Here is a 13,402-nt window from a genome sequence, read left to right on the forward strand (position 1 = left end):
ATCCTTAAACATTTCCAGTCCATCCCTTGGACTTATTCAGACCTGTCCAAATCCAGAATAATTGAAGTCACATTAATTAGGTCAGACTACATTCTAAGATTTTAGAGCCTCTGATGTTCATTGTTCTTTTACTAGTGCACTCAAATAACTCACATATGTAAAATGTAAAAACAACAAAAAAAGTAAAGGAGTTCTCTGGTGGCTCAGTGGGTTAAGGATCCAGCATTGTCATTGCTGTGGCTCTGGTTACTGGTGTGGCAAAGGTTCAGTACCTGGCCTAGGAACTTCCACATGCACCAGAAGCCACCCCACACCTGCACACACACAAAAAAAGGAATGTAAAATAAGTACGTTTGTTATTAATTGAAAACATCATAAGGTCAGATAAACATAATGGTGATGATTTGGGAATGAAATGACTATGATTAAAATAAAGTAGCAAACCTCACTTACAAGAAAAATACCAATAAAAAACAAATATCAGGATACCTAGTTAGTAAACTACATTAAAAAGAATACCCAAAGCAATAATGCTCAAATTCCTAAGGCTTCAGGAAATCAAGATTCTCACTTACAAATAGTGGAAATATACATGAGGACAGATTTCCTAAAGGACTAGTTTAGCACTAAATGTGGGAAGCCCTTTACTCAATATTTCTTTTTTTTTCTTTGTCTTTTGCCTTTTCTTGGGCCGCTCCCACAGCATATGGAGGTTCCCAGGCTAGGGGTCGAATCGGAGCTGTAGCCGCCGGCCTATACGAGAGCCACAGCAATGTGGGATCAGAGGCCGCGTCTGCGACCTACACCACAGCTCATGGCAACACCGGATCCCCAACCCACTGAGCAAGGCCAGGAATCGAACCTGCAACCTTATGGTTCCTAGTCGGATACGTTAACCACTGCACCATGATGGCAACTCCTCAATATTTCTTTATTGACCATTTCTTAAGTGTGAAATCTGATGAGTTTAAAAGAAATATTTATATACAAGAATGTCCACTAAAAGATTAATTTAGAACAAAAGGAAACAATTCTGATACTCAATATTAAAACTACTAACTTTATCACTTTTTTCTTTACATATTCATATATAATAAGTAAAGCTGTGTTTGTGAAGAATATTTAATAACATGAGGAAAAGACATTGTAAGTACTCTAAAAACAATTGCATGAACAATGTGAGGATAAGTGAGGAAAATATCGAATGTTATTTACGTATAAAATTAATTTCACAAAGTATAAATAACTGCCTTACATATCTATATATGTACAAACAGATTGTAAATAAATTTAATAAGATAAGAATAATGATGAACTCTGTGATATGATTCTAGGAAATCTTGCATTCTTATATTTGTCTTTTGGTTCTAGATGAATGCAGAGAATAAATGCATGTTTTTATTTTATTACTATTAATGTAATGTTATTATCTTTAAAGACAAAAATACTAAGTAACAATTCTCCACATTTTAAAATGATTCCTTGATAGCAGGAAGTGAAACAGTCATAGCCTAAAATGACACCATTAAATATAATGTCTTTGTGTTACGATTTTCTTCTTAAAGTAAGCATTCAAACAGTGGTGTGAAGTTATTTGCAAATCTCATTCCACCATGAACTCTGAACTGAGAACACAGACTATGTATTTTTATGGTATGCAGTGGTGTACCACCCATGATGTTAAATGGAAGTCAGTGTATTGGGCAGCATGAGCATTGGGGTCCACGGGTAGAAAGAAGGAGCTGAGGACAACTTTGGAGGCACTAAGCGGGAAAATGTGTGGCTCTCAGGAAACCACCATATCAGCCTCAGAGAGCAATCCCTGCACAGGCACACCTTATTTAAAAGTGGCCGACACTGAGGCGAACCCTTTATGCTACAAGAGAAGGTCAGCAGGATTTTCCTAGGAAGGTGTTGCTACATCCTATCACATCCTGGCAACCCTCCTAATAGAAAAGACAGGTTGCCTTCCCTAGGCCAAGAGGGAAAGAGCACTTAAGGTATTTCTAGGGAATATCTTAAACATCACATAAAAAAAATTCACATTACAAAAGAATTGATATCTCCTAAGAAGATACGATCTAGCCATTTTACTGAAGTAACCCAGATGCCCTGGAGACATCATTTGCAGTTAGGAATCATTTGAAAAGCTAACATTTTAATTATTTTGTGACTATTAGAATTGACTAAGGATGAACAATTGCCCTAAATGCTAAAATGACAACTTTTCTGGAAACACGTAAGCTTGGGATCCAATTTGAACTGGCTCAAATTCCAGCTCTGATATTTCTCAGAAGTTCAACATTACCCTCATCTCTAAGAGGGGTGAGTGAATAGATAAGAAATGTGAGAAATGAAAACTTGATCAAGGGCTTCCTGGAAGGTGATGAAATGATGTCTTCTTTGACGTGATCCTCAAAGGAAGGAACACAAGGAGGCAACCTTGTAGGGAAACTCCTGAGGATGGTTTGTGGGTTTTCAGCTTTTAAGAATATTCACACTTAATAGCAAGTTTTATTTATTCTCCATGCCATACTTAGTCCTTGTTAAAATTACTGCCTGACAACACCTGTTCTTTGGGGGGATAAGCACAGAATTTGAGTCTCTTCTTGGGCCAGACTGCAGAGAACAAAGAGAGATGTCCTGTAGCACTGATAGGGTAGCTGTGTTTAACGACATTACCAATGGTAAGGTGTGTCTTCAGAGAAAGAAATCATGGCAAAGAAAGCAGCGCTTTCCCCAGGAAATATTCTTCCTCATTTGCATCTTGGAGGATGTAGATTTTATGTTATTAAGGGAGTTGGAAAGCAGCCTCAGAAGGCATTTGGGAGCTGAAATATCTATGCATAAACTACAGAACACCAATGAGGTTATGTAAGGATTTTAGTGCAAAGCCTAAGTACGGGATTCTGCTCCCTGGGGAAAACATCCCATTTGTTAGGATCTGGGGAAGGCTTAGGAAGGGTGGGACATTAGACAATGGATGGAGGTTAAAATGGGAAATCAAGAAAGGAAACAAAACAGAGGCTGTTCAACCTGATTCACAAGAGAAACACAAATGCTAACAGTTCAGTATATTATTTATCATGAAAGGAGTGCAAAGAAATCTGGAGGATGAAGGGCTTCGGGAGATTTTATGATAAACTCTGTGATACTGCTCCCAGGTCACCCAAACAATGAAAACTTCTTCAGGATATTGGGGGATTAAGAAATTATTTGAAGGGGACAAATGTTTCAAAGCAGAGAAAATAGTAAGAATAAGAAACTGGTGGTATTTTATTGCCCTTAGGTATGAGAATGATACGTTGTTGTGCTGTAACAACAAGAGGGGATATACATTTTTATCCATTTTTTTCTGTTTATTGACATTTGTGAATCTCCTACTCAACACTGAGTACTAGGGATACCAAATCTCTGGGGACTGGGAGATCTATATTTAAATTGGTCTGTGCTGGAGTGGACATCATACTTCAGATGAATATTTTTCATAAACTATGTTCTGAAGAGCAAGGGAAAACAGAGCCCAGGGAAATGAAGCATGATGCACTCACTTACATCGTGACTAATGATGACCCAGTAAAATGTGCTTCTCCTGGCTTGTTTTGCTACTTTTCTATACATAGCTTATTGAAATATTATTTTTATATTTTATTCCTCAGATTCAAAGTTTATGATTTATAATACAGACTTCTTATGTATCTGACAACTGTGATGAAAAATCATTCTGCTATCACTTCCTTCATCCTACTAGGATTAACAGATGACCCACGACTCCAGGTGTTTCTTTCGGTATTCCTGTTTCTGACCTACATTTTCACTGTTGTTGGAAATCTGGTCATCATCCTCCTCACTCTGGCGGACTCTCACCTTAAAACACCCATGTACTTTTTCCTTCGGAATTTCTCCATCCTAGAGATATTATTCACAACTGTCTGTGTTCCTCGATTCCTGTACAGCATGACAACTGGGGACAAAAGTGTGACCTATAATGCCTGTGTCATTCAGTTATTTTTCATCATCCTCATCGGAGCAACAGAATTTTTTCTCCTAACCGCCATGTCCTATGACCGCTACGTGGCCATCTGCAAGCCCCTGCACTACACCGCCATCATGAATGGAAGGACATGCACCGTTCTTGTCCTTGGCTGTTGGCTGATTGGGTTAATTGTTGTACTCCCACCTCTCAGCCTAGGAGTTCAGCTAGATTTCTGTGACTCCAATCTCCTTGACCATTTTGGCTGTGATGCATCTCCTCTTCTAAAGATCGTGTGCTCAGACACTCAGTTTGTAGAACAACTTGTTTTAATCATGGCTGTGCTGACCCTCATGGTCACACTCGTCTGTGTGATTGTGTCCTACACCTACATCATCAAGTCCATTTTAAGGCTCCCTTCAGCCCAGCAGAGAAAAAAGGCTTTCTCCACCTGTTCTTCCCACATCATTGTGGTCTCCATCACCTATGGAAGTTGCATCTTTATCTATATCAAACCGGCAAAGGAAGGAGTGGCCATTAATAAGGCGGTGTCCCTGCTCAACACTTCGGTTATTCCTCTGATGAACCCTTTCATTTATACGCTACGGAATAAGCAAGTCAAACAAGCCTTCGGGGACCTAATAAAAAAGATGGCTTTTCTTTCAAAGGATTAGGCAATGATTGTAAAAATTTAAAATTTACACATATAAATATTTCATCTTTTACTGTGTTCTAATTCAAATCAAGCATACAGTCCCGAATTTAGAGCCTAACTTAGCACCAAAATTTCTCTTCTATTACTCTGAGGACCATGGACTAAAGAAAGCACTGTAGCCTTAATTCAAATAGACCTTTCTGAAAAATAATGGCTGTGGGTATATGTATAACTGAGTCACTTGTTATACAGAAGAAATTATTACAACATTTTAAATCAACTATACTTCAATAAAACTCAAAAAAAATAGACCTTTCATTGTCATTCACTTTTCTAAGTGAGCATGAATATAAATTTCCAGAAGGTCCCAATAATACCTCATCATGCTTATGTCTGAATCACAAAAATGCAGTAACCAAAATAAGAGTGGTCTTTTTCCAATTGTTTCTTTAAATGTATAGCTTTTCCAGGTCAAATATTATTCATCTCATGATTCCTTCCTAGTCTACCATCCACTGTTTCTAAAACAGGAAAATGGGTAGAGATAATTTGATTCTCTTTTCTATTGATTGATTGTCTTTTGGCTTTTTAGGGCCACCCCTATGGCATATGGAGGTTGCCAGGGTAGGGGTCAAATCAGAGCTGTAGCCACTGGCCTACACAACAGCCATAGCAATGCGGGATCTGAGCCATGTCTGTGATCTACACCACAGCTCACAGCAATGCCGGATCCTTAACCTACTGAGCAAGCCCAGGGATCAAACTCTAGTCCTCATGGATACTAGTTGGGCTTGTTAACTACTGAGCCATGACAGGAACTCCTCTCTCTCATTCTTTAATGGAACCTCATTACTACAGACTGAGATGAAACTAATTTATCATTAAACTGATATGTTTTTTGGTTTTTTAACTTTTTTATTTTTGGCATTAGAGCCCTTCTTTTTTTCTAATCTTATTAGATATAATCAACAAATAACATCATATGAGTTGAAGCTGTATACCATAAAGATTTTACATATGTATATACTGCAAAGCGATTATCATGTTTAATTAACACCAATTACCTCTGCTTTCTATAATGGCTCTATGACTTCCTTTTCTGTGTGAGAATTTTTTAATATCTACTCTCTTGTCAAGTTTCATTAAATACAATATAGTATCATTAACCAAAGTCAACATGCTGTACATTTGAAACTCAGGGCTTATTTTAGAACTGGAAAGTTGTATCTTTGACCACCTTCACCCATTTCCCCTGGCCTCTGGAAACTACCTGTCTGGTCTCTGTTCCTATGCACTTTTTTAGATTCTACGTGTAAGTGATATCACACAGTATTTGTCTTTCTTTGTCTGACATTTTACTTAGCATAATGTCCTCAAACTCTAGTCGTGTTGTTGAAACTGGTAGAAAGGTCTTATTTTTTTGGCTGAATGATATTCCTTTGTATATACCTCCTCTTCTTTACCCATTTATCCATCCATGACTCAAGTGGTCTCCATATCTTGGCTGTTTACTCATGCTTGGTTTATCTACTAAGGCTGCAATAAATGTGGGAGTGCAGCTATCTCTTTGAAATCATGATTTTTGTTGCCTTAGAATATATACTCAAGAAGAAATACCGCTGTGTCATAGGAGAGTATTATTTTTAGTTTTTAGAAAAAAACTCCATATTGTTTTCTATAATGGCTGTACCAATTTACCCATTCTCACCAAGAGAATCCCAGGGTTCCTTTTTCTCCACATACTCATGAACACTTGCTATTAACATTTGTAATATTTTCTACTGCAGCCATTCTAACATGTTTGAAACAGTATCTTGCTGAATTTTCAATTTGCATTTCCCTGAAGATTAGTGATATTGAACATCTTTTTATGTACCTGATGGCCATTTTTGTGTCTTTGGGAAAATGTCTTCAGATCCTTTGCCCATTTTTAAAATTAGGTTGTTGAGGGTTTTGTTATTGAATTTTAGGAGATCTTTATATATTTTGGATAGCCAATATATGGTTTGCAAATATTTGCTCTGTTTCTCCCATTCCATAGACTCATGTCTTCTCATTTTGCTGATTGTTTCCTTTGCTGTGCAGAATCTTTTTAGTTTGATTTGTCTCACTTGTTTAATTTTGCTTTTGTTGTTTGAGCTTTTGGTGTCATATCCAAAAATAATTATTGCTAAGGACAATGTCAAGGAGTTTTTCCCTACATTTTATTCTAGGAGTTTTACATGTTCAGATATTAACATTTTAAGTCTTAAATTAATTTTGAGTTGATGTTTGTGTATGGTGTAAATATGGGTCCAGTTTCACTCTTTTGCATGTATATATCCAGTTTATCCCGGCATTTACGGAAGAGAATATTCTTTCCCCATTGTAACTGCCCATGTATTTTAGTCTTAGAGGCAGTATAATCATTTAGTCAACACCAGACATCACTATAGATCAAATCTTTAAGCCCTATTGGCCACTATGGTAACCATGCTTATTTTATCTCTTGAGTTGGAGTGCTGCCACCTGGCCCTCCATCCATTGAATTTAAGGAGCGCTTTTCAAAACCGCTATTCCCCATTGTCATCCCTGGACTTTAAGAGCAGTCACTATAGAGCACTTTAGGAAGCCAAGTCTCCCGGTCAACAATGTATTTCTCAAAGGTTGTTGAATGGACTATCCCTTGAAATTTTCTGGGCTTCTGTTAGGGAGTAGACAAGCACGTCTTACATAATAAATCTTCTCCAGTAGAGTCTTTGGATGCCTTCCTCAACAGCATAGGGAGAAAGTTCTGGAATTTTTATGTCATTCATTGTAGGGCATATGTGAGCCAACTGGAGCCATGTCCAACCATTTGAGAGACTAACATTCACATCAGTAAATTCAACTCTGTCTGATGTTACTCTCACCTTACCCTGATCCCAAGCCCTTATTATACACTCCCATAGATGTTCCTCAGGTTTATGTTGATATATACTAGCAGTCTTGAAATTCCTCTGATGTTTATAGTAACTTCTTCCAGACCATACTCTGTACCCACTGCCCTGGAGGCTTTTTGACTTTGACACTGTGTTTTGGGCTCAAAGCAAAGACATAGGTGAGGGTAGGTATTGAACAAGTTCATCATTCTCCTGAAAGAAAAATGCCTCAGAAGAGGTTCTTCAGGCAAGAAGAGGTCAAATCCTTGAGATGGGATATAAACGTCTGCTTCTCCGGTAAGCACAGCTAAGCAAACTATGGGACTTGAGTGGAATTTACTCTTGTGCCCTCTAGTAATCCCTGGAGGTGTGAATTCATTCACAAGATGAGACTTGGGCTGCTTTCCAGATATTTTGATCTTAGGAGATACTAGATTCTTTTGGGATGGTCATAGTTTTTTGACTCCTTTCTCATAATTTGAACTTGGAATTTTAAATCCTGAGATAATCGCTTTTCTTACTCAAGAACAGTTGATGTACAATATTATATGTCACAAGGATACAATACAGTGAGATAGATATATCTCACACCTGAGACATATGGAGTTCCCAGGCCAGGGGTTGATTCAGAGCTGCAGCTTCCAGTCTACACCACAGTCGCAGTAATGCAGGATCCAGGCTGCATCTGCAACCTACACCAGAGCTCACAGCAATGACAGATGCTTAACCCATTGAGGGAGGCCAGGGATTGAACCCCCATCCTCATGGATATAGTCAGGCTTGTTACCACTGAGGCACAATGGGAAATCCACAATTTTAATTTTTTTTTTTGTCTTTTGTCTTTTTTGTTGTTGTTGTTGTTTTTTGTTGTTGTTGCTATTTCTTGGGCCACTCCTGCGGCATATGGAGGTTCCCAGGCTAGGGGCTGAATCGGAGCTGTAGCCACCGGCCTACGCCAGAGCCACAGCAACGCTGGATCCGAGCCGCGTCTGCGACCTACACCACAGCTCACGGCAACGCCGGATCGTTAACCCACTGAGCAAGGGCAGGGACCGAACCCGCAACCTCATGGTTCCTAGTCGGATTCGTTAACCACTGCGCCACGACGGGAAGTCCTAATTTTTTAAATTTAATTTTTACAAGCTACATCTGGGACATAAGGAAGTTCCCAGGCTAGGGGTCAAATCAGAGCACAGATGCCAGCCTACACCACAGCCACAGCCAACAGCAAGTTCAGATCTGAGCCACATCTGTGACCTTTGCCACAGCTTGCAGCAATGCTGGATCCTTAACCCACTGAGTGAGGCAAGGGATCAAACCTGTATCCTCATGAACACCATGTCTGGTTCTTCACCTGCTGAGCCACAACAGTAACTACTGATTCACAATTTTAAAGGTTATACTCCTTACAGTTATATGAAATGTTGACTACGTTCCCTGTGTTGTAGGACATATTCTTACAGCTGGTTTCATACATAATAGTTTGTACCTCTCAACCCCTACCCCTGTCATGCTCCTCCCCTCTTCCCTCTCCACACTGGTAACCATTAGTTTGTTCTCCACATCTGTGAATCTAAGAGAAAACATATTGATCATTATCAAAGAAAGGAAATGTTTATAGAATATTTTGAAGCAAATCAGCAAATTATGATTATTAGTCACACTAGATTTTCAAAAATCTAGAACTTTAGAAAATTTTTTAATATGTGGAAGAAAGCATGAAAAGATAATGAGCTCAAGCTGAAATGAATTAACAGGGAACACATATGTCCTCTCTATTTAAACCAGTAAACATTCAAGCAAAATATATGAAACTACAGTTTTCCATATAATTAGCATAGGCAATTGAGGACAGCTTACTTCCTGGAGACAGTGCATCGGGGGAGGAGCCCATCAGGCCCAAAGTCGAGAATATGCAGGTGGTGGTCCAGGGAGGCTAAAGTTCACATGAAAGAGGCATGCAGAGAGATATCTGGTGATCTATTTGGCCCTTAAGAGCATTCAACTGAGTACTGATCAGCACATAGACATAAAGACCTTACCTAAGATAAGAATCACCAAAGAATTGTAAAGAACAATATTCTGAGCTCACATAGGAATGGAAATGCATCCTATTCACACCAAACAGAATTAAAAATCTCATAATTTACGGGGTATTATTCCGAAGGATTTGCCTCAGTATTGAGGAAAGAAATCCCTACGCTAAACACTTCTCAGTCCAGATTAACACAGAGCTTCAAAGGACAAGACTTTTTCTGAGTGATTTAAATGATACCAGAACAAACCTAAAGAATTTCTACAAAGATACAGATACATCTAAGCTTCAAGAAGGTAAAATTCATGATGCCTAACATAATCAAATTTCACCAGACATGTAAAGAAACAGGAAAATACAACCTATAAGGAGGAGAACAATGAATAAAAATAGACCCAAAAATGCCAGAGATGATATAATTAAAATAGAATATGGTTAAAACAGTAGTTATATTTGTACCCCATATGTTGAAGAATATAGAAGAAAGAATATTTAAGTAAAATATTAAAATTGTTAAAAAATAGCCAAATCAAATTTATAAGATGAAAACTACACAACCTGAGGACACTATATATCAAGTAATTTTAATATCAGATAATACAGAGGAAAATTTTGGTTAAATGGAAGAAACAGCGGTAACAATTCTCTGTATAAAACATACAAAGAAGTAGAAAGCTAAAAAATATTTAACAACGCATCAGATAACTGTGAGATAACAGACCTGAAATATTGTGTCATTAGAGTCTCTTTTTAAAAAGGAGAAGGAAATGCTTATGCATCGTGTGTGTGTGTGTTCGCACAGGCTTGTATGGAGGTTGGGACTGGGAATTGGGGCAGGTGGAGTGTGAGAGTTGAAGCAGAACTGGACACAAACTTCCTCTTCCACATAATGCTCCTCAAACTGTGGTTCCCTCAAAAGCCTCTGATAAAAAGCTATCAGAAAAGTAAGTGTGTAATTTGTCATGACAGCTTTTTCCATATTCTCCAACTACAGGCAGAGAGTGAGTTCAGTCAGTTTTAAAATGTGAATTTCCGTTTATTATAATTATGCAGAAAGGTAATCAATGCTCATTTCCGATATGTTGTTGTTCTGAAGGGACATGAAATTAGAATTTCCCTGCCATGGTCACTTTAGCTTTTGGAAAGGACAGACATAACCATCAGTTAGGGAGCTGTTACTACTAAAGAGACAGAAGAAAAAGAGGTGACGGAAAAGACACCACAACCCAATAATACACTCTAGCATCATAGAAATCAAATAATATCAGTGTTATAAGTTACTTCATCTTATTACCTGTTATTTAGGTCTTTTTTGCCACTTTTCGGTGGAAAGTTTGGGGGATGGGAGGACACAGATTCACTTCTCAAATCTCTGTCCTGAATTAAGACTGAATGAGCTTTGTTTCAAATATAAGTTCAAAGTGTCTCAAATATATTTTTTAATTTACTAAATAGGGAGTTGATGAAGGAAAAAAGGAAAAACCCAAATCTCAATCACTCTTCTGGGTCCCACAGTGACAGTGAGAGTAGGTAGTTTTGCACAGGTTGTCTTCAAACCCTCCATGTTAACGTTAATTGAAATCACTAATTATGGGAAAAAAGCAGGAAACTTTATCATGTATTCAATGAAATTGTTACTAAAGTGAATTGATCCGAATTAAAAATAAATAATTCTCGGTGTTCCAGGGAACTTTTCCCAATGCAATGTAGGATTTTGGTAAGACTGGGGGTAAACATCACAATGAAGCAGGCTTCTATTCAAAGGATCTGTTACCACAGGCTTGACTGCAATGCTAGAAGCACTATTTAATTTAACAGGCTTGGGAGTTTCCGCTATGGTGCAGCGGAAACAAATCCCATGAGTATCCACGAAGATGATCCCTGGCCTCGCTCAGCGGGTCAGGGATCTGGTGTTGCCATGAGCTGTGGTATAGGTCATAGACATGGCTCAGATCCTGCATTGCTGTGGCTGTGGTGTGGCCAGCAGTAGTAGCTCCAATTCGACGCCTAACCTAGCCTGGGAACTTCCATATGCTGCGGGTGCCGGCCTAAAAAGAAAAGAAAAGAAAATCTAACAAGCTTCATAATTATTTGAACGAATAAATGTAGAGTATTTAATTGGGCAATAGGAAAGAAGAGGAACCTAGTGTAATTTTTATTAGAGAATAACATTCTATTCAGAAGACACATAAAATCTATTTGCCATTGGCTAAGGAATAATCTCCCAGGGAACCAATCCTCCTCCACTATAAGGGCCGTGGTACATCTTCCCACATAAGGTGCATAGGTTAGGCACTACATTATCGATGGCACAGGAGAGGGAACATCCCTTTCATTCTTCTCAGGCCTTCAGGGCAGAAGCCACACTATGGCCTGGTATTTCCTGTGTCCACAGACTACCCAGGACAAGGTTAGTGACATTAGATCTGAGGTTGTAACCGTATGTGTCTCAGAAATCCAAGCCAATTTACCAACTGTGCATTGTAATGAGTCTCTGAAAATTGAATTTTAGGATGTGGAGAACACATGTGGACTTAACTTGTATTTGGGGTATCCATGAGGCAAGAAATTCCTGGCATTCCTTTCCCCAACAAAGAAGGGCAATCGGCTTGGAATTGTGGTTGCCACCATTGGCCAGACCAGACCGTTACTGCTGGCAATGGCCCAAGAGCCTATAGGCATGGGACAGGGGCCAACTGTTGGCCAGAACATCCTCTAGCATTAAGATGACTGTGCTGACCCCTGGCTTCCATCTTTGGTTAGGGAATAGAATGTAGCAGCTTCTCCGGGGGCTCTACTGTTTGTGATGGTGGTGCTGAAGCTATAAAGTATACAAAATCCATTTCCTGATCACTCAGTTGATCCCAACGGCTCCTCAGGGGGTCAGTGGATATGAGAGAGGGTGGCCTCTTCAGGTACCATTGCATCTAGCAAAGGACCGAGGACATGGAAACCATTTCCTCCTGTAGGTAGGATGTGCTAGAGGGCACAGGTTTGGCTCTATATGTGGCATTTTCATTTTAATCATGAGACCTCTGTGGCCATGCCAAGTTTGTGGGGTGCTGCCTCAAGGACCCAAGGCACAGTGGCCAGCTGACTACAAAGAGTCACAGGCTCAGGATTTGTGAAAGCATTTCTTCCCAGAAGGGCTCACTATACAGCCAGCAGACGCCATCCTAATAGTGTGTAAGGTGCAGCCAAGGAAGATAGTTTTTTGCACCTCAAGTCCATAAACCACGGCTGATCCACGGACTGGAAGGACTGAGAGAAGGCTGTTGAAGCCCCTGTAATGAAAGGGTCTCTGTTGAGGAGCAGAAGAGGGGAGAGCTCTAAAAAAGTACCTGTTGTTATTGCAATTTGGAGCCTCTATTGTTGGGTGGCCCAGAGTGAGCCAATGAAAAACAGCAGAGAATTTCCTCAAAAAATTAAAAAATAAAGCTATCATATGATCCAGCAATTCCACTTCTGGATATTTATCTGAAGAAAATGAAGACATTAACTCAAAAAGATGTGTGTCTCCAGATTCATTGCAGCCCTATTTACAATAGCTAAAATATAGAATCAACCTAAATGTCCATCGACAGATGAATGGATAAGGAAAATATGACATATAAAAATATTCAGCCATAAAAAATAGGGAAACCTTGTTATTTGCAAAAACATGAATGGACTTTAAATGTTAACTGAAATAAATGAGACAGAGAAAGACAAATATTGTTTGACTTTACTTATATGAAGAATCTAAAAAAGAAAAAGCCCAATTCAAAGGGAAGACAACAGACCAATGGTTGCCAAAGGTGGGGGCTGGGGTGGGAAAAAATGGGTGAAATGATTCAAAA

General features: G+C 39.0%; 2 protein-coding genes across 3 annotated transcripts in view; both read left to right on the forward strand.

Moving 5' to 3' along the window:
- Nucleotides 1-13,402, forward strand: part of LOC146403237 (olfactory receptor 6C3-like) — a 555,083-nt gene that overhangs the window by 510,112 nt on the left and 31,569 nt on the right. The gene's annotated exons all lie outside the window — the stretch shown is intronic.
- Nucleotides 661-5,390, forward strand: LOC100155553 (olfactory receptor 6C2-like). 2 transcript variants are annotated; one of them, XM_084955917.1, is made up of 2 exons: nucleotides 661-4,484; nucleotides 4,529-4,642. In XM_084955917.1, the coding sequence occupies exons 1-2, from the start codon at nucleotides 3,694-3,696 to the stop codon at nucleotides 4,584-4,586; spliced, it is 849 nt and encodes a 282-aa protein (XP_084812043.1). In that variant the 5' UTR covers nucleotides 661-3,693; the 3' UTR covers nucleotides 4,587-4,642. The 2 variants fall into 2 exon arrangements, with proteins under 2 accessions (XP_084812043.1, XP_020937337.2); XM_021081678.2 differs by having other exon boundaries at nucleotides 661-5,390.

The sequence above is a fragment of the Sus scrofa genome, chromosome 5 (assembly GCF_054392235.1).
Source record: "Sus scrofa isolate SSC_HxYL_T2T_F1_AM1 chromosome 5, Sscrofa_HxYL_maternal_Yorkshire_Landrace_v2.0, whole genome shotgun sequence".
Classification (NCBI taxonomy): Eukaryota; Metazoa; Chordata; class Mammalia; order Artiodactyla; family Suidae; genus Sus; species Sus scrofa.

What these genes read in the sequence shown, in the direction of transcription:
- LOC100155553 (XM_021081678.2), top strand. Translation starts at nt 3,694, where the DNA reads ATGTATCTGACAACTGTGATGAAAAATCATTCTGCTATCACTTCCTTC.